The sequence below is a fragment of the Mandrillus leucophaeus genome, unplaced genomic scaffold (genome assembly GCF_000951045.1).
Source record: "Mandrillus leucophaeus isolate KB7577 unplaced genomic scaffold, Mleu.le_1.0 Scaffold833, whole genome shotgun sequence".
NCBI classification, from domain to species: Eukaryota; Metazoa; Chordata; class Mammalia; order Primates; family Cercopithecidae; genus Mandrillus; species Mandrillus leucophaeus.
The window spans coordinates 513,872-532,145 of record NW_012109064.1 but is presented as its reverse complement, the minus strand read 5'-3'; the positions used below and the strand labels follow the sequence as shown (position 1 = coordinate 532,145).

At 40.1% G+C, this 18,274-nt stretch overlaps 1 protein-coding gene across 2 annotated transcripts in view; it reads left to right on the top strand.

Annotated features, from left to right (window-relative positions):
• RORB (RAR-related orphan receptor B) overlaps positions 1–18,274 on the top strand; it is a 192,853-nt gene that overhangs the window by 171,000 nt on the left and 3,579 nt on the right. For both annotated transcript variants that reach the window (XM_011968250.1, XM_011968251.1), the window contains exons 8-9: positions 1,336–1,446; positions 5,346–5,458. In XM_011968250.1, coding sequence (XP_011823640.1) covers positions 1,336–1,446; positions 5,346–5,458 — 224 coding nt within the window. The remainder of the gene's footprint in view (positions 1–1,335; positions 1,447–5,345; positions 5,459–18,274) is intronic.

Genomic DNA, 18,274 nt, shown 5'->3' with positions numbered 1-18,274 from the left:
GAAAGAAAGAAAGAAAAGAAAGAAAGAAAGAAAAAGAAAGAACCAGAGACTGATGCTAAAAGAGCTGGGCTGAACTACAGATCATTCTTTGTGAGATCAGCTTTTTTTTTTTCAACTTTATTGTATATTGCGTAGACCCCTGGTCATCCATGGGGGTGACCTCTTAAGTTTCTTATGTCAATTTATCATCATGAGTTAAGATAGTTAATTCAAAGAGGAGCTCCTCTACTTGTTTCTCACCCACAGAAGTTAATTCACAAAGTTCTGGGAGCACAGAGAGTTCATGCCAACCTGTCCACAATGATCCCAGACCATTCCTGCGGGAATGCACTAACAGAGTCAGTCTTTGTTTGGAAGTGTTGTATATCATCACATCCAGTCATCAGTGCATGGCATGGATAGGAAGAACATTAGCAAAGATGGGCTGATGCCAGGAAACGTTTTAACGATTGATAGTGCCATTTGTTCCATATCCTGCCCATGGACACCAAAGAAGGCCACTGCCCTTTCACCTCTTGTGCTGTTAGTTGATATGGCAGCCAACAACAAGTCCATCAGGGCTGGCAATGTTTCCCTTCTACAGTTGATACACATCCATGTCATCTCCAAGGCTAGATTTTCAAGAAAGGAGGAAAAGCCTTGGCAAGCAACCTCAGTATATTTCCAGCTTCATCAAATAAACATTTACCAGGGATCAGTGTAGAGATGCAACATTATTTTCCAAAATTCACGACAGCTAAGCAACTGACCTGTGAGTCATTCATTAGAAGGTAATAAAAAATGAACTCTAGCTCCTTAATCAAATTTCCAAGGAAACTGCAAAACTGAAGTGTATCTCATCTCTGTTCCATAAGATATTTCTAACGTCTCAGTTTAAAAGACCAGAATACCTTACATTGCTAGCTTCAAGTGCTACGAAGACTGACAATTCTCAGCCCCTATATGTAATGTTTTAGGTTTTCTATGAATACTCTCTCTCTTGTAAAGGATCCCCAAATCACTTATTTTATATTCTTTAATGCGAAAGCATTTCAAATTTATAAGGATATAATCATAGTATGGACTCCCAGGCAGATGTGACACTGCTCACGCACCAAGTCTACTTGCTTGTCGTTGGTAGGTAATGTTAACTTCGATTGCCTGGCCAAGATGTTGCCCAATTTTCTCATTCTTTGACTAGTGTCAATCACTTTTTACAATTAGAAACTTAAAAAATATCTTTTCTAGAAGTCTAGTATGCACCTCCTTGGATAGCTTATTGATTATGAGATTTTTCTTACTCTTGCCCCATTTAAAGTTCAAGTATTTTTATTCCATTTTTCTTCTCCTTTATAGGTTCTGATGACCTAGTGAATGAAGCATTTGACTTTGCAAAGAATTTGTGTTCCTTGCAGCTGACCGAGGAGGAGATCGCTTTGTTCTCATCTGCTGTTCTGATATCTCCAGGTAGGGCAGTCTCAGTTCTCTTACCTTTTTAAAAAACTTGTTTTACTATTTTTAACATTGATGACACCTGCCTAAGCCAAAGTGTTCAGGAGAAACTTTAACAGAACTGTATTTTCTTTACCAAGCTTTTGATATTTTTGGACAGTGTAAAGGGAAGTAGCCTCAAGTTTATTAAAATGACCAATTTTGGCCCAAAAGCAAGAGTAGAGCATGGGGTAGGGGTTATTCCAGATTCAGATAAGCAGAATCATTCCTTAACAAATAAAGGAAGACAAATAGTGGCCTGAGTTACAGCCAAGTTCTATTTTGACTTTAAGAATAAAGTACCTAGAAAATAAATGTCCAGTTGGATGAGACACAGTAGAAATGTACCTACATGAAAGCTCCAGAATGGGGAACTACATAAGTAAAAGGAACACTTACTACTCTTTAAATACCTCTTGTGTTGGCATCTTTGCCCAAATTCATGTTGATGTTCTCACTTCAGACAAATGCTAGTGCCTATTTTCTTAGCAATACATTGGACCTTGAACAATGCAGGGGTCAGAGCATCAACCCCCTGCATGCAGTCAAAAATCTGCATGTAACCTCTGACTCCAAAAAATTTCACTACCAATAGCCTACTGTCGACCAGAAACCTCGCTGATCACATAAACAGTTGATTGACACATACTTTGCATGTTAAATGTATTGTATACTGTATTCTTACAGTAAAGTAAGCTAGAGAAAAGAAAATGGTACTCAGAAAATTATAAGCAAGAGGAAACAGATTTCCTTTTCATTAAGTGGAAGTGGATTATCATAAAGGTCTTCATCCTGGTCATCTTTATACTGAGTAGGTTGAGGAGAAGGAGGAGGAGGAGGGTTTGGTCTCGCAGTCCCGGGGTGGCAGAAACAGAAGGAAAATCTTCATATAACTGGACCTACACAGTTCAAACCCACGTTGTAGAAGGGTCACCTGTATCAGGAGTTTTAAAAGGAGGTGAGGACAGCAGAGGGGAAAATTACTCATACTGAAGACTGCCCGGTAGAAGAGGAAAAACTTCAGACATGGAGGTGGACATTCTGGTACGAGCTCTGTCACCATGTATCTGTGTGATATTAGACATTTGACCCCTCAGAGCCCTAGTTTCCTCGTCTATAAAGTAAAAAGGATGGACTCCATAATAACTAAGACCTCTGCTGGCTCTAAAATGCGCAGAAATGCCAAGTTTTCAAAGAATTCAAGGTATGACAATATTTACGGATCGACTAGAACTGTAGTAAGTGAAATACTTTTTAAAAGTATATGCTACACCTGGCGTGGTGGCTCATGCCTGTAACCCACACTTTGGGAGACCGAGGCCAGCGGATCACCTGAGGTCAGGAGTTCAAGACCAGCCTGGCTAACATGGTGAAAAACCGTCTCTACCAAAAATACAAAAACTAGCTGGGTATGGTGGTGGGTGCCTGTAATTCCAGTTCCTTGGGAAGCTGAGGCAGGAGAATCACTTGAACCCAGGAGGCGGAGGTTGCAGTAAGCCCGAGATTGTGCCATTGCACTCCAGCCTGGGAAACAAGACTGGAGTCTCAAAAAACAAACTCTATCTCAAAAAAACAAAACAAAGCAAGACAAAGTATATGCCAGCTTAAAATATAATAATAAATAATATAATCATAATAATATAACGACAATAATATAGTAATAAATACATGGCTCTTTAGCCAAAATGAGAATTCAGTTACTTACTCAGCTGTTGTTTTGTTACATTTTGAGTTAAGGGATAACAGCATCACTGACAGGTCTCTACAGAAAGAAAAATTCCTGCCTAATTTTTAAGGCAAGAGACTCATTTCTTCTGTTAGCCATTTATCTGTAGAGACCAGAACTCTTTTCTCATATATGCCCTATTATATTTTTCAGTGAAACTGAAAGAAATTAATCTTACCTGTGATGTAAGATTACACATTATAATTTTAACATGCCACTGTAGCTATATTTTCCAGTAACACCAATGTCTACAGTTTTTATCTGTTAGGCTTTATTATTCCTAATACAATTCTTGATGGTCTTATCAGGATATTTTTAATTTGCTACTGTTTTTTATTTAACCACTTTATCAAAAATGGAAATTAGTTATCACATAGAGTGTTTTTACTAACAGTTTCTTTTATGGCTCTGTCTAAAATCAAGCTGTTCCTCTAGGCCTTTTTTTTTTTTAAACCCTAGAAAGTTTCCCAGGCTTGGAAGCACAAAGATAGATGGAAGAAGTGACAAGAATACTTTTCTCTGTTAGCAGCCACATGCCAAATAATTTTCCTTCTACCATTTTCTCATTGCATTTGATTATTTCCATTGAGAATAGTTCAATAGAAAACGAAATCTAAGCCAGTGGATCTATAGATGAGGGAGATGGTTTTCCTCTAGTTCTTGTTTGCTCAAAGGAAGCGTTAGAGTCACTCTTCTCTTTAGGTATATTTGTAGCAAGTCAGTAAATTTTAAGCAGCAAATATTTAAGACATGAAATATTAAATATATTAAATATGAACGATCTGTGAAAATGATCACTCCAGAAGAAAAGCTAGCCTCTTCCTTCTGAATTAGAAATCAGCTGAGCTGTTTGGCCTTTTTCTAGAAAAAAGACATGCTATCATCATTAAATTCTGAGAAGTTTGGAAGCATGCAATTTGGTTTACTCTACCTAGTGGGGACTCTTCCAGTGCTGCTAGCAGACCCACACCGAGAGGCTTTACGAACTCCAAATACCTCATTTGCCACCCTGGCTTAGTGCCATATTCAAAAAGATTTCCAGCCTATGTAGGCTCCATCTCCTGCCAGACAGCCCCCTATTCTTTCTCCAGGGTCCTGACATAAAAGCCACTGTTTATTCAGCTCCAAACAGCTTAGGGAAGGGAGAGGGAGGGGAACTTAATGTATTCTGATTGACAATTGTCACTGAAAGCTTTTGTACTCACTTACGTAAGGGTTTGCTTAACTGTTGGCTAGACTTGTCTTCCTCCTGTCTAGGGTTACAGAATTGAGTTTCTTACCTGACCTGAACTGTGTTCAGGAAGATCATGTTCGAGTTCTTTTCCATGAGTATTTGTTCGGCATTTGAAGATTTGGAGTGTCTCTTCCATAAAGGTCCAAACTAAGGCACTGGGCTGAATTTTGTCACCACGGTGTATAAATCTTCTAGGAAGGAAGGAAGGAGAGAGTGAAGGAGAGGGGGATGAGGGAAGGAAAGAAGTGTGGGAGGGAGGGAGGAAGGGAGGGAGAAAAAAAGAGGAAGAAAGGAGGGAAGGAAGGAAAGAAGGGAGAGAGGGTCTGAGGGCAGGGAGAAACAGATAAAGAGAGGGAGGAAGGAAAGAAGGGATTATCCTATTCACCATTTAAGAATTCAATATAGGAAAATAGAACTTAGAAGTGAATTTTTGAAACTGATTTATGTTTATGCTATATAAATTCTAACATAGCTTCAGCTTTATATCTGATGAGAAAATAAGCTGAGAAAAGGAAAAGGGATCCTGAACACCAAAAATATTCCTGTGATTTTCTTCACTTCTATAATTCTTCTTCACAAATCGCTGACTTCTACTTTGAAAGAAAACCTAAGCATATGTCCAAAGCAAAGAGTGAGAGATGTAAATTGTCACAGACAATAAGAAACAAAGAAGCAGATCATCTGAACCATTGTGTCCTTTTCTGCAAAGTGATTTCCTGTGTCATAATATTGTGCATTCCTGGCATCATGGTATTGCCTATGAAATACTTACGTTTTATGTAAATAATGACATGTCTTCAGAAGCAACTTAGAACTAAATAATATGAAATGGGTCTGAAGTTTGGCACTTATATATGTGGGTGAAGCAAAATAAAGTTGATGTTCCCTCCACTTATCTACTCTTTCTTTCATCAGACCGAGCCTGGCTTATAGAACCAAGGAAGGTCCAGAAGCTTCAGGAAAAAATTTATTTTGCACTTCAACATGTGATTCAGAAGAATCACCTGGATGATGAGACCTTGGCAAAGGTAGGTCCCCAGATCACAGAGCCACCACAACCAAAAGAGAGCACAGTGAGCAAAAAGGCCTGCTTATAAATCAAGGGAAATTTCTCAGCAGCAGCAATTTCTGAAAGTTACCAAAGACTGCATAAATTTTGAGGTATGCAATTTAAAAGAGAGACTAGTGAATTGTAATAGATTGCAAAAAGCGCTTTCTTGTAGAGGGATGATATTGACAGATCTGAACCCAAGGTGCAGGAAGACAAATCAATGAAACCAAGGGTGTTTTATCAGAAGAACAGACACTCGAAGCAAGGAAACAAGTCTTCAAAATTCGTATGTGAAGAAAGAGAGGGCTTTGTGCTGGTTCAGGAGCCAGGTCTTGGACAAAGTTAAAAGTAGGTAGATTTTTATTCAAAATAAGAACCATCAAATGATAAGAATGGTTGCACGGGGGAGGGGGTGGACTACTGTGTAAAGCAGTGAGCTCCGTGTCATAGGTCATGTTCTAGTAGGTACTACCTAGTCACTCCTCAGGTATGTTATAAACGACATTCCTACCCAGAGTGCAAGATCAGACTGATGACTTGTAAATTTCCCTGCAACGCTGATCTCTTCATGCTGAGAGGTTCTTTCAAAATGAGCAAGTTTCCCTGGAACAAAATTCATGCCACATGCCATCAATTTCTTGATTCAGCTTAATTAAGAATGATCTTTAATTAGAGTACTGAAAAAAAGTGTTTACCAAAGTAAAATAATCCCAAAGGAAAAGGTAATTCTCAATGATTGGTATTCAGCATTATTTTATATCTTAAAGTACCTTTGATTTCTCAAGAACTGAAATTTTTGGGCAGCCAGAATTATCTTAGATTTTAAAGTATCTTTGATTTCTTAAGAACCAGAATATTTTAGAGGGTAAGAAATTAAGACATTGAGTTTATTCTTCGTTAAAGATCATAGGAATCCTACTCTTTATATTTTTATCATTAAAACCTTCCCACTCTGCCCTTGAAGTTCTTTGTTTTAAAAAGGGGGATGGTAAAGACTCTATTTGGAAACACCATCAGATTTTACTTTGCACATACAGAGCACTGCTATAAAAAACCTCCATGAGTTAAATATGCTGCTTCATTATGGCAACATTTTGTTAAAATTAACGCATCACTAGCAAGAACATTTCCACATTATAGAGCAATAGTTCTCTTTGACGTAACTTTTCATTTATTAGGTGGTCAAGGACAAATCACCTACTCTCTGCACCTGTATTCTCCCAGTCAATAGCAGAACTTCAACATGCTTTCTTTCAGATTCACTGGGCAGAAAAGACAATAATGTAAATATATGCGTGTGTCTCTATAGTTGCTTGGTAGCGTATCTGCATAAATACATCTTGTTAATTAATGTGGAGGGATGTTTTCTGCATTTGGGATCTCCTGAAGACTTTTGTCCCCATATTTACCATCCTAAAATTAAAGTCTTGAAAAAACACAAAGTTAGATGAAAATTCTTGCTATTCTGCTTGCTTGGGAGGATTGTCTGCTTGTATGAAAACCATGGTCTCATCATCTAGAAAATGAAGATTACCATTTCTTCTCCTGTACAGATGTGCTGTGATGTTCAAATGAGATTCTAGCACGTTGTGAAATGGTGATTATTACTCCCCTAGGAGGGTAAAATGTTTGTGCTTCACCACTTTCTACCTCTCACTGTCTTGGTTATGATTTGAGGTATGTGAGGTAGGAAGAAGACAGAAATTGAAGAACAAAAGATATTTGAAGGCAAGAAAGAAAATTATGTCAGCTGTAGATCAGATTAACTTCCCTTTCTCCATCTTTATTTGGAAAAGTACACAATTCGGTTCTTTTCTTATAGACAGGTAATGTTGCAAAGTTGAAAAAGCATTGGAAGAGGATTATTTCTTGGATAAAATTGGCTAGAACCAGGTGACAAAGCATTGCTTCTGTAGGCCACATGCAGATATTGGGTCTTTGTGTGGCTCCTTTCTTGCAACAGTTATCATTTTAACTGGGTGTTATCTGAACGAATGCGGACTGACCGTGAAATTGAATGAGAACTGAATTTTCATTTATCGCAGCTCTGATCTTTGTGGCTTCCGATAAGTCACTGCATTTGTCTAAGTCTCAAATGTCCATTATCAAATGCTGGAGGGTTAGGAATAGGGAGTGAGCCCTGTTAGCTCCTGGCTGCTTTAACACTCTGGATAAATGTACCATCACTGTCTAGGATGCCCTCTCAACAAATTCCCAAAAAGGAATATTTTATTTAAATGAGAGAGAAACTGTTTCATCCCACCACAGATTCTTCTTATCTTTTCAGAAAGGCTCCTTATGCCATCGTAGTAATGGAGCTCTTCTGCCTTCCACAATACCTCTAAAACAGGGCCATTATTAATATTTGTTATTCATAGATCCCTTGAGGACTCCAGTGAATTTTGTGAAACCTGTCTCTAAAAGAATGCACATGTGCCCAAAATGTTGTGTTGAAATCCAGGGGCTCCAGTGAAATCTCCAGTAGGTAGAGGGTACATCTGCCTTCTGTGACGTGTGCACAGATTATTTCTACCGCTGACGTATTCAACCCTGAATAGGTGTTAACAGATACCAGGTTAGAGGTACAGGGCTCATCCACAATCACTGAACTGCATCCTGCAAGAGCACACTTTCCAACACACTTTCCACATGCCTACTTCCTGAAATTAAAGTTCAGGTAGCAGTGCCTTCTACTGTGGGCCAAACTTTAACCTTAGAAGGTTTGAAAATGTGCGGATTATGTATCCTAATATTAACTAGAAGATTTCAATCCCCATGTGTTAACCTGTATTTTGGTTTGGGGAAAAGAGAGAGTTGATTAGAGGGGGAAAAAAACCCTATTAAGGAATCTAGTTTCTTCTCCTTATCAGCATAATTATGGTACATAGCATATTTATAATAAACCATCAAAGCCACTTGCTAGCTGAGTGTCCCTGGACATGTGACTAAAGATATACCCAATATATGGCTATTTTGAGAACTAGATGAGATAAAATGTAAGCAAGCTGCCCAGTCCATAATGGGTCATATGTAAGTGCTGTTGCTGTGTGGTAGCTGTTGTTGTTGACAGAAAAAAATATTATTTCACAGAGAAATTTTTATCTAAGAGATGGCATATTTGAGCTAATCACTGATAGATGAAAATTATTGCAAAAGATGGAAGTTGGGAGGTTGGAGAAGTGCAGGATGACATTCCAAGTGATGGGGGCAAAGGCATGGAGGTAGGAAAGCATAAGGTATATTCAGTCTATAAATAATAGATTTGGCTGGATCTTGGATTTGAGAAGCCAGGAAATGAGATAACACTGGTCACTTTCACTAAAGCTCATGGAAAAAAAAAAAAACATATATATATATAAAAAATAAATATACATATATATTTTTAATCCCCATATGACTAGAGGAGGCAGCCCATCTGTTCTCTGGGCTTCACTTTTCTTGTCTGGGAAATGAGTAGGTTGGGCTGCATGGTCTTTAAGGTCTCTTCAGTATTATCTTCTTTGACTCCCTAAAGAGACAAACAAAGGTTCTTCCTGACATCTTGTGCTGCCTTCCAACATCCAGTCCAGTGGGATTGTTTTAAGGACTCTTTTGATATTTTCCTGTTATAATAAGTGAAGAAAAAGACTGATTTTGCCAAGTCTTATGGATCCAAATTAGTACTCAGTGCACTATGGTCATTTAGTTGAGAGCAATACTCCAGCCTCAAAGCTGCAAAGCGTCCAGTGTGTGCAAAGCCCAGGTCCAGAGGTCGGCATGCCCGTGAGGCTTCCAGGAAGAGCTCCGTGACCTGTGCTTTGGATGTCGCCATGACTCACTTTCGGAGGTTTACTTCCTCGGTGAAGACAGCTGTGGGGATTAGGAACCTGTGATGCTCTTTCCCCACTCAGTTTAGCACAGCAGGACCACTGCCAGTGGTGGAGACAGGGTGAGAGAGAGGGCAGTAAATGTTTGAACTGTAAAGACTGTTGATGCTTCCATTCTAGGGCTTTCTCTATTAAAGTCACTGAGTCTGCCATTCTTGTTGCCCTGACGGGAGGTGCAGAGGGTGGAGGATAAGGAAGGCCAGTCCAGCTGGGACCAGGCTGTGGCAGTGTGCTCACAGCCAAGGCCAAAGCTTGGATCTGTGGTGTCATGCTCACATCTTGTCCTCAGATGCACGTGTCCAGCCCTTTCCCAAATGCAGCCTCCAGGTCAGGCCCATAGCTGGAGCCTTGCTTAATGTTGGCCTTCCCCAGTCTAGCCCCTCCTTTTGTGCCTCCTGGTTAATTAGAGTCATGAAATATTGTTAGATAGCATATTTATTTTTCCCAGCACTCCTGAAAATAGATACAACACTCCTGGAGGTGTGTTCTTGCCCAAAGCTGTATTGAGAAGTTTGAAAATAGCTAACTTTATAACAACACATATATCCAACAGGAAGGCATAGAGAACTGCTGATATCCCTCAGAGGCAAAGCCCACTCAGCTCACCATATGCAGGCTTAGAGAGAATGTTGCTTTTTATTTTCTCACAACTAACATTCAGCGAGTACCATGCCTTGAATTCACTTCTGAAAACATGTTCAAGTGCCTGTGCCTCACCATGTGCTTTACATGCAAGCTTTCCAGGAATCATGGGCCACTCCACACCTCTGGGTGGTTTTAGGCCCATAGCTCTATGCTGATAAACCCTTTCTAATTCTCCTAGGATGTAGAGGAGTCTATAGTTACTTTGCTGAAGTTCACAATCTCCCTCTCTCTCTTCCTGTTTCTGGCTGGTCAGAAAGTTATATCCTGTCCCCCACGGGGCTCTCTCTTTTCCCGTTATTCTTTCTAAGCTCCTGCTAACCATGTAGATGTCCTAACCACACACCTGCATCCACAAGGAATTAGTGTAGTCTAAGGTTATGTCGTGTTAATGAAAATGCAGTGGGAATCTAAGGGTAGCCATGGAAAGAGAATGACTTAGAAGAATGACTGAAGCCTGTGCTAACTTTGAACTTTGAAGTTCATCTCCTCAAATAGTTTGCTTGATTCGGTGCCATTGCCACGTGGGCCACAGAGCAGGCAGATCCTCCCTCACACAGCTGAGCCCCAGAGTAAACACTAGGCCTTTCTCTGGGTCCCCCACAGACTGCTAAGAAGCCAGACTTCTCAAAAAGACGTAATCCATACAGGCTACAACATAGAGAGAGGAGATTGGTCTAACTCCGGATAATCAAGTGTACAAAGTCCACCTTTCCCCATCACGCACCCATCCCATTCCAACAAGGTGCAGAAAGAGGAGAAAGGGAGGCATTCCCTTGATTTCCTGACTTCTGACCTACTATGCCGTGGCCAGCACTACCTTGGGCTTCTACGGTACAAGATTCTCCTTCCTAGGCCTTTAGACTTATATATACTAATTTCAAAGAGTTCAGATTTAAAACAGAATGGAAAATATCTCATTCATACTTTTTATGATTCTATGTTGAAATAATAATGTTTTAGGTACTTCAAGTTATATAAAATAGATTATAAAATTAATTTCCACCTGTTCTTTCTTTTAACGTTGTATAATGTGGCTGCTGCAAAATTTTAGGTTACATCTGTAGTCCACATTTTATTTTTATTGGACATGGCTGATCTAGAATCTCTGAGGTTCAGACAAGAGGGAGATTCACCCGCCTACTCCAGACACATTCTCTTGCTTCCATCATTCTGTCTGAGCAAAATCCTCTTATCCAAGTGAGGAACCTGAGCATTACCTTCAGCTTTCAGGTGAGACACTATCTAGAGTATGCAGCCTTCACTTTGCAGGATATAATGATAGTGTGATATATTAATACAACATCAGAGCCACGGCTTTCATTTTGCAAAAGAAACATTCACGTGGAAATAGGGCAAAGTAGGAAGTGTTTCTAAAATTCATTTTTATCATTTTTGTTCACTCAATAAATATTTACTGCAGGTCAAATATGCAAGATAAATAGACATAGATGAGATACAAGTTCACATGCTGTGGAGGAAAAAAATAAGTGCCTCACTGACTACAGTGAAAAGAAATACACGATCAGAATCACATGACTGATAAAAAGAATGGCAAAAGTTGAAAGGAATTGAGCATTTACTTTGGGCCAGGCACTGTGCTGATAGATTCTAAATAGATTAACATTTAATTCTCAAAACTATACTCTCATTAGTTGAAACTTCAGGTGATTACATATCTTGCCTAAGGTTAAGCAGCTTCTAAGTGGGAGAGCCAGAATCTGAACCCAGTTAAGCTGCTTCCAGCACCTGAACTCTTAATGTTTTGGCAGCTACTCCTAAATGTTTGAGAGGCCCAGAAAAAGTCTCTTTCCAGCTCAGACCTCTGCACGTTCCCAGGGAGAATTGCAGTAAGCTGAGCTGGGAAAGGTACATGCCAACAGATTCACTAACTTCTTAACTCCTATGTTTGTTTCTAGCATAAAGATGACAAAACTATATCATCAATATGAGAGAGAAGCTTGTCTTCCTATTATAACAATGATGAATTACTGAAAAAAAAAAAACAGCTTAAAAGATGGAAGGCTTAAACAATCCTATTTTGCATGTTAATAATTGAAATTGTACTTGAAAGAAATCATTTCTGGTCACATTGGTAGTGCATTGTCATTCAGATTTAGGGAAAACAATCATGTTGATTTGTAGATGGAGTCTATGGACCAGTGATTGAGAGATCAATGAAAACTGCAAAAGATCATTTATAGTGATTTTTATCACTTTCTCACTGAGATCAAAATAGACTTCACTATGATTAATAATGGGATGGGCCAGGAACCATTGCTCATGCCTGTAATCCCAGCATTTGGGAGGCCGAGGTGGGCGGATCACCTAAGGTCAGTTCAAGACCAGCCCTGGTCAACACGGTGAAACCACATGTTTATCAAAAATATAAAAAATTAGCCTGGCATGGTGGCAGGTGCCTGTAATCCCAGCTACTCAAGAGGCTAAGGCAGGAGAATCGCTTGAACCCACGAAGCAGAGGTGGCAGGGAGCCGAGATCGCGCCACTACACTCCAGCCTGAGAGACAGAACAAGACTCCGTCCCAAAAAACAAAACAAAAAACAAAACAAAACAAAACCTGGGTGTTATATTAGAATTCCTAGCAGGTGTGACTAGAGATTTGGGTTCACTTTCATCTTGAACAGCATAGTCTGTCTAATCAGCACTCGAGGAGCCCTTACCCAGACAATGTGACTCGTGGTCTTAGTCTCCCCATTCGCATTTCTATTTGGTCAGGACTTTGTTTTATATTTCGAAATGTCTATACTTTAAAAAAGTATAACACACATAGGGAAAAGTTCCCAAGTCGTAAGTACATACCTTAGTGAATTATCACAAAGTTAGCATACCCGTGTGACCACTGCCGAGGTATAAAACTGGCATCCCCAAAGCCTCCCTCACGCTTCCTCCCAACAGTAAATATACTTTAAACGAATGCAAGAATAGGCAAAATTCTAGAAAACAGTTCAACAGATCCCCCAAGTTTTTAAATTTCAAATCTAGACTGAAGAAAGCCAGCTCTCTCCTGGGATAGTTTTCTGTTTGAACCTGCATTTATTATGAATAGGTACTACGTGCCAGGTGCAAGGAGACAATGGTGAATAACACATGGCGGGTTTCCTTGAGGAACTCCACTGATAAGCCAGATTATTTCAATGTATTTTAACTGTTTATGGTTTGCTGGCATATACTATAGGTACAACATCCAGAAATTCCAAGGGTTGTCCATCAGATTAATGGCCTGCAAATGAGAAGAAAGCTTTTGATATTACTCCTCATTCATCAAATTGCAAGTTGATGTATCCATTAAGACTCTTTGGCCTGTAAGCCCAGCACTTTGGGAGGCTGAGGTGGGTGGATCACAAGGTCAAGAGATCGAGACCATCCTGGCCAACATGGTGAAACCCCATCTCTACTAAAAATACAAAAAGTAGCCGGGCGTGGCGGTGTGCACCTGTAGTCCCAGCTACTCGGGAAGCTGAGGCAGGAGAATTGCTTGAACCCGGGAGGTAGAAGTTGCAGTGAGTCAAGATCACACCACTGTATTCCAGCCTGTCAACAGAGCAAGACTCTGTCAAAAAAAAAAAAAAAAAAGACTCTGGTTACAAGAGGAACCAACTCCAACTAGGTTAAGCAAAAGTATAAAAAATAAAAATAAAACAAATAATGAAGCAATATCTCACAGAACCCAAGGTTTAAAATGCAGCCATCAATCAGGAAAGTACTGGAATGATGAATTGGGAAGCCTTCCAAATTATTCATCTTACACACTTATCTCTCCATAGGTATCTACTTCATTCTTCTCCCTCTCTGAGTACCAGTTTTCTGTGCCTCCCTGGTTCACGTGATGAAATATGGCTAGTTCTTTGCTCCTTAGGTTACGGGTAGTTTCTGCTACAATTAGACAGCAGCTTGCTGACTCTCAGTCTGATTTCCTATTCCAGCCCCAGCTGAGTCAACTGTCCACTTCCACTTTGGTCAGCCATGCCCAGGGTAGAAAGTACAGGCACTGCCACACAGATGCTAAGGATGGAGTCAGGATGGTGGGGGCAGGGCTTATGACCTGGAAAGATATCTCAAGTTTAATGTTATAATTCGAATCCAACTAGATTTGGCTCAACAAAAACCAAAAACAAAAAAGAAAAAGAAACAAAGAAAAGAAAATCAAATGGACATGTGAAATTGATGTGTTCAGCTTCACTTTATGTGTCCTGTTTTCATTAGTGCTCCTGAAGCTTCTTCCAATTTGATCAAACCATTGCTGGCTTCCTGGTTTAGGTTGGAGGGCACTTGGTGGCCTGGAAGCCCGCATGAACAAGATCACTAGTTTTACCCTCTGCATGTTCCATTTTTCTAACATCAAATGTACCAGTTATAAAATTGTGAATTTTCTCATAAAACCGCCCTCTGGAGAGAAGCATAGGATTATTATCTCTTCTCAAACAGCTGCTTTTTCTTCTTGTAGACCCCTGTAGGTAGAAGCTAAAGCTCCCTTCTCATAAGAAATGCTTGTCATAAGAAAGAGATGGGTGTGAAAATGCCTTTTGATAGACCCTCTGTCTACTTCTGCTACGGGGATTATTTAAACATGAAGGAATTTCACGATGATTTAAAATTGACTACCCCCTCCATCTCCAAGTGCTTCTGGATCACTTCCCCAGCTGTTTAAAAAGTTGTTGAGCTATTAACTGCTGTGGAGGCTGCTCTGAGCTCCCTTTGAAATGGGGGTCCCCTGGCTGCAGTGCATAATATTAATGAGCAGTAAGTGATTGCCTGCTGCTCTCTACACCAGCCTCTTCTGGGCTCTGACAAGTGCTGCTGCCGCCTCCGCATGGCCTCCTGGCCCACCATGCCTCAGAGCGATGGATGCCCCTGTCGGCACTTCTGTTTCCACAGCCGACTGGGTGCCTTGCAGTCAGCCTATTCCGAGAGCACGGACGCTGGGAGAGCTCTTTGCCTTCTCGGTGCTGTTTGCTGAAGCGGTCTGGGTGCTCTTTAACAGAAAGCAATTCCCACCATCCGGCCCATTCTACAGATGAGCAACAGGAACTAGATCCAAATTGCATAAAAGAAGGCAGAACTGGGTCCTGAACCAGACTCTTAAATCCCAGTCGTCTTTCAGGAAAGGAGGAAGAGTCCATATTAACATCCCAAAACCAGACACGTAATTCAATATTTCCAGGGCAAATGAGCAACTATAAAAGGGTTTCAGTCATCCTCTTATACATTTCATGTCCCACACCACCCTGTCACTAAAGGAGCCAAAAAATGCTTCAAGAATTGTTATACATAGGATTCTACATTGTGAGTCACAGTTAGTAAAATAAGCAACTTACTTGAATTGCTATAAGAGAATGAAAAATCAATATGATTTTGCTTTTTCATTTCAATAAACGTCAATGGCTGACTTTGCCATGCATTAACTTTTGGTTAATGACTCCACTTTTGGAGTTTGGTTCAGAGCTAAGCTGGCTTCCTGCCCTCCATGTCCTTTGACTGAAAAGCATGGCCTTGACTCTTCCTCTCCTGAAAGGAAGAGAGATATCTCAGACTGTGGGAGTGGAAGCATGACAGCTACCACACAGATCACCACTGTGTGTCAGGAACCACTATAAAAAAATTTTTGTTGACTCACTTAATCCTCACAAACTCCCTCTGAGGCAGGGACTGTTATAATCGCCATCTGATGGATAAGAAAGCTGAGAGGTTAAGTGACTTGCCCGAGATCACATAGCTGTAAAGGACAGAAATAGGATTCAAACCCAGGCAGCCCAACTCCAAAGCCCATGTTCTTTATCAACAGACTAATCCTCTCTATGTAGTATTTGTGTATCACAGGGAACTCAGGAATTTCATTACTTGACCCCCACCAAACTAATAGCTCTAAGCACATGGAACCTTCCCTCTCTACATGTGAGAACTTCCATGTCTGCCTCCTGGAAAACCAGCTAATTCTACACATAGTTCATAGGACTGTTTCAAATTCAATGTATAATTTACTTTTTAAAAATTTTTTAAGGTACAAAGTCTTGCTATGTTGGCCAGGTTGGTCTCGAACTCCCAGCTTCAAGCTATCTTCTTGCTCCTGCCTCCTGAGTAGTTGGGATTACAGAACTGGGCCACTGTGCCTGGCTCAACTTTTCAATTTTGAAAACCAGTTGTAAATTTATAAAATTTGAACCCCGGAAGCCGTGTTTTTCAAAGTCGATCCCATGAACCCACTGCATCGGTGTCTGCAGGGAATGTTGGTTCCAAACATGGAGTCTGAGCTTCACCCAAACTCACTGCAACTGAATCCTCCAGGAGTAGGTCCCAGTAATCTGCATTTTTAAGAACTCCTCAGTCACTCTTATTGACAAGATTGACAATAATTATAGAGTTGCGTCTGGAAGTTTCAGGAGCTCTGCACATCATCAATTCAACTGCAGATGATTGTAGAAAGCGTTCAAAGCCACTCTGCATTCAACAGCTATTTCAGGGAGAATTACAATGTACAAGAACTGTTCCTAAATTCTTGTAGTCTCCTTCTGTGTGAGCCAGCTGGTTAAGAGAGTTTGAATAATTTCCCAAGCGACTCTAGTTAAGTGGACACTTGAACACTGTGTACCTATGAAAATATAGAAAAGACACAGTTTTCCACCCTGGACCCAAAGTGAGCCTTTCAGAATGGGACTCTGAATCATCTTTCTTTTTTGCTTAAAACCCTCTCAGAGAACATAACGTGAACTATGAGGGCTTACATAATCTGGCCATGCACACCTCTCTGGCATTACCTCACCCACTGCTCCAGCGACCCTGAACTGCCTTCGGTTCTTCCAGAGTGCCAAGTGCTACAGCATCTTTGCGCGTGATCCTAGGGCATGTTATGTATGTACCCTCTGCCCCAGTTCCTAATTAGCTCTCTCACTCTTCCATCAGAGCTCAGCTTCAATGTCACTTTCTCAGAGCAGCCTTCCCGGGCCTGCCACAAGTCAGAGCACCTTCTTCCATCCCACTCTTCCTCCCGCTATTCTTCCTTGGCACTCACCGCAGTTTTTCAGTCTGCTTTTGACTGTGTGGTAAACTTATTTCATCAGTCTCATCAAGTAGACTGGAAACAAGAGTCATAGTGTTTTGTGCATTCTAGTGTTTAGCCAAGGTGCCTGCTACCTATTAGGCATGCAATTCCTTGTGGTGTATCAAGAATGAAGAAAAAATTCATAATGTTGGAGATAAAGTTTTGATTCTCAGTCTAAAATTTAGCATCCATTCTACTGACAAAGATTCCTCATTTTTCATGTCTATCCCCGTCTTTAAATAGCAGTGGAGATGGTCAAGATTGGAAAGTCTGAACTCTAAACTTCTTTACATGTTCTAGATCCCTTTACTGAATGAGCCAACAGCCCTCATCCTGATGCTGTTTTTAAATTGCTCCTAGTATGGTTATATAGTCATTAATTGTTAAAAGGAAAGTTAATGAAAGAGTGGAAGTTACTGATTTTTAAAAACCACAAGGCAACTAATTATCTATTTCCTCTTTTATTTCAAAGGCTGAAATGGATTCTTGTTATTGAACAGGGTAGGGAATATGATGATGAGCCTAACTGGTGACGAGAATAGGTTTTGTTTAATTGTATTTTTCATCACTGTCGAGTGTGTCTTTAGTCAGCTATATGAGCTATCATGCTTACCTTTTATAAGAGTGTTCTCTACACAAGAACATTTCTCTCACAATAATTTAATCACAGTGACTTTTGTTTAAGCTAATTTTGACACGAAAGTGATGGATTCGAAGTGTTCCTATGCCATAAGTGTGTTAAAAGCTGGAATTGTTCATCTCCTAAGACCCACACAGCATTTAAATTATTATTAAACACTGTCTTCTGGGTATCTTAACCCCAAAAAATTACATCTTACATGATACATATATCAAAACCTAACAAGTATAAGTGGATATCCTTCCACTCATTTTTAGAACACCTTCCTAAGGAAGCTGAGTGCCAGTGACCTCCCAAATTCTCCATGTGTTTCATATTATGCATTACAGTGGAAATGGATTAGAGAGCCACTATACAAGTGGGCTAGTGAGCTTGATAGCCAAGCAGTCCAGATTATTATAGATTACACCTCATACAGTTTGGTTGTATATCCCTAAATATTATCATCTTCCAAAGCTACAAATTCATGTCGCGAAAATCTATGGGAAATTACGGGTGATAATAGTGTTCACTAACAATTACACTTCACATCTCCAGTGTTCTTAACACTTTTATAGGAATTACCTCCCTCAGTCCACACAACAACC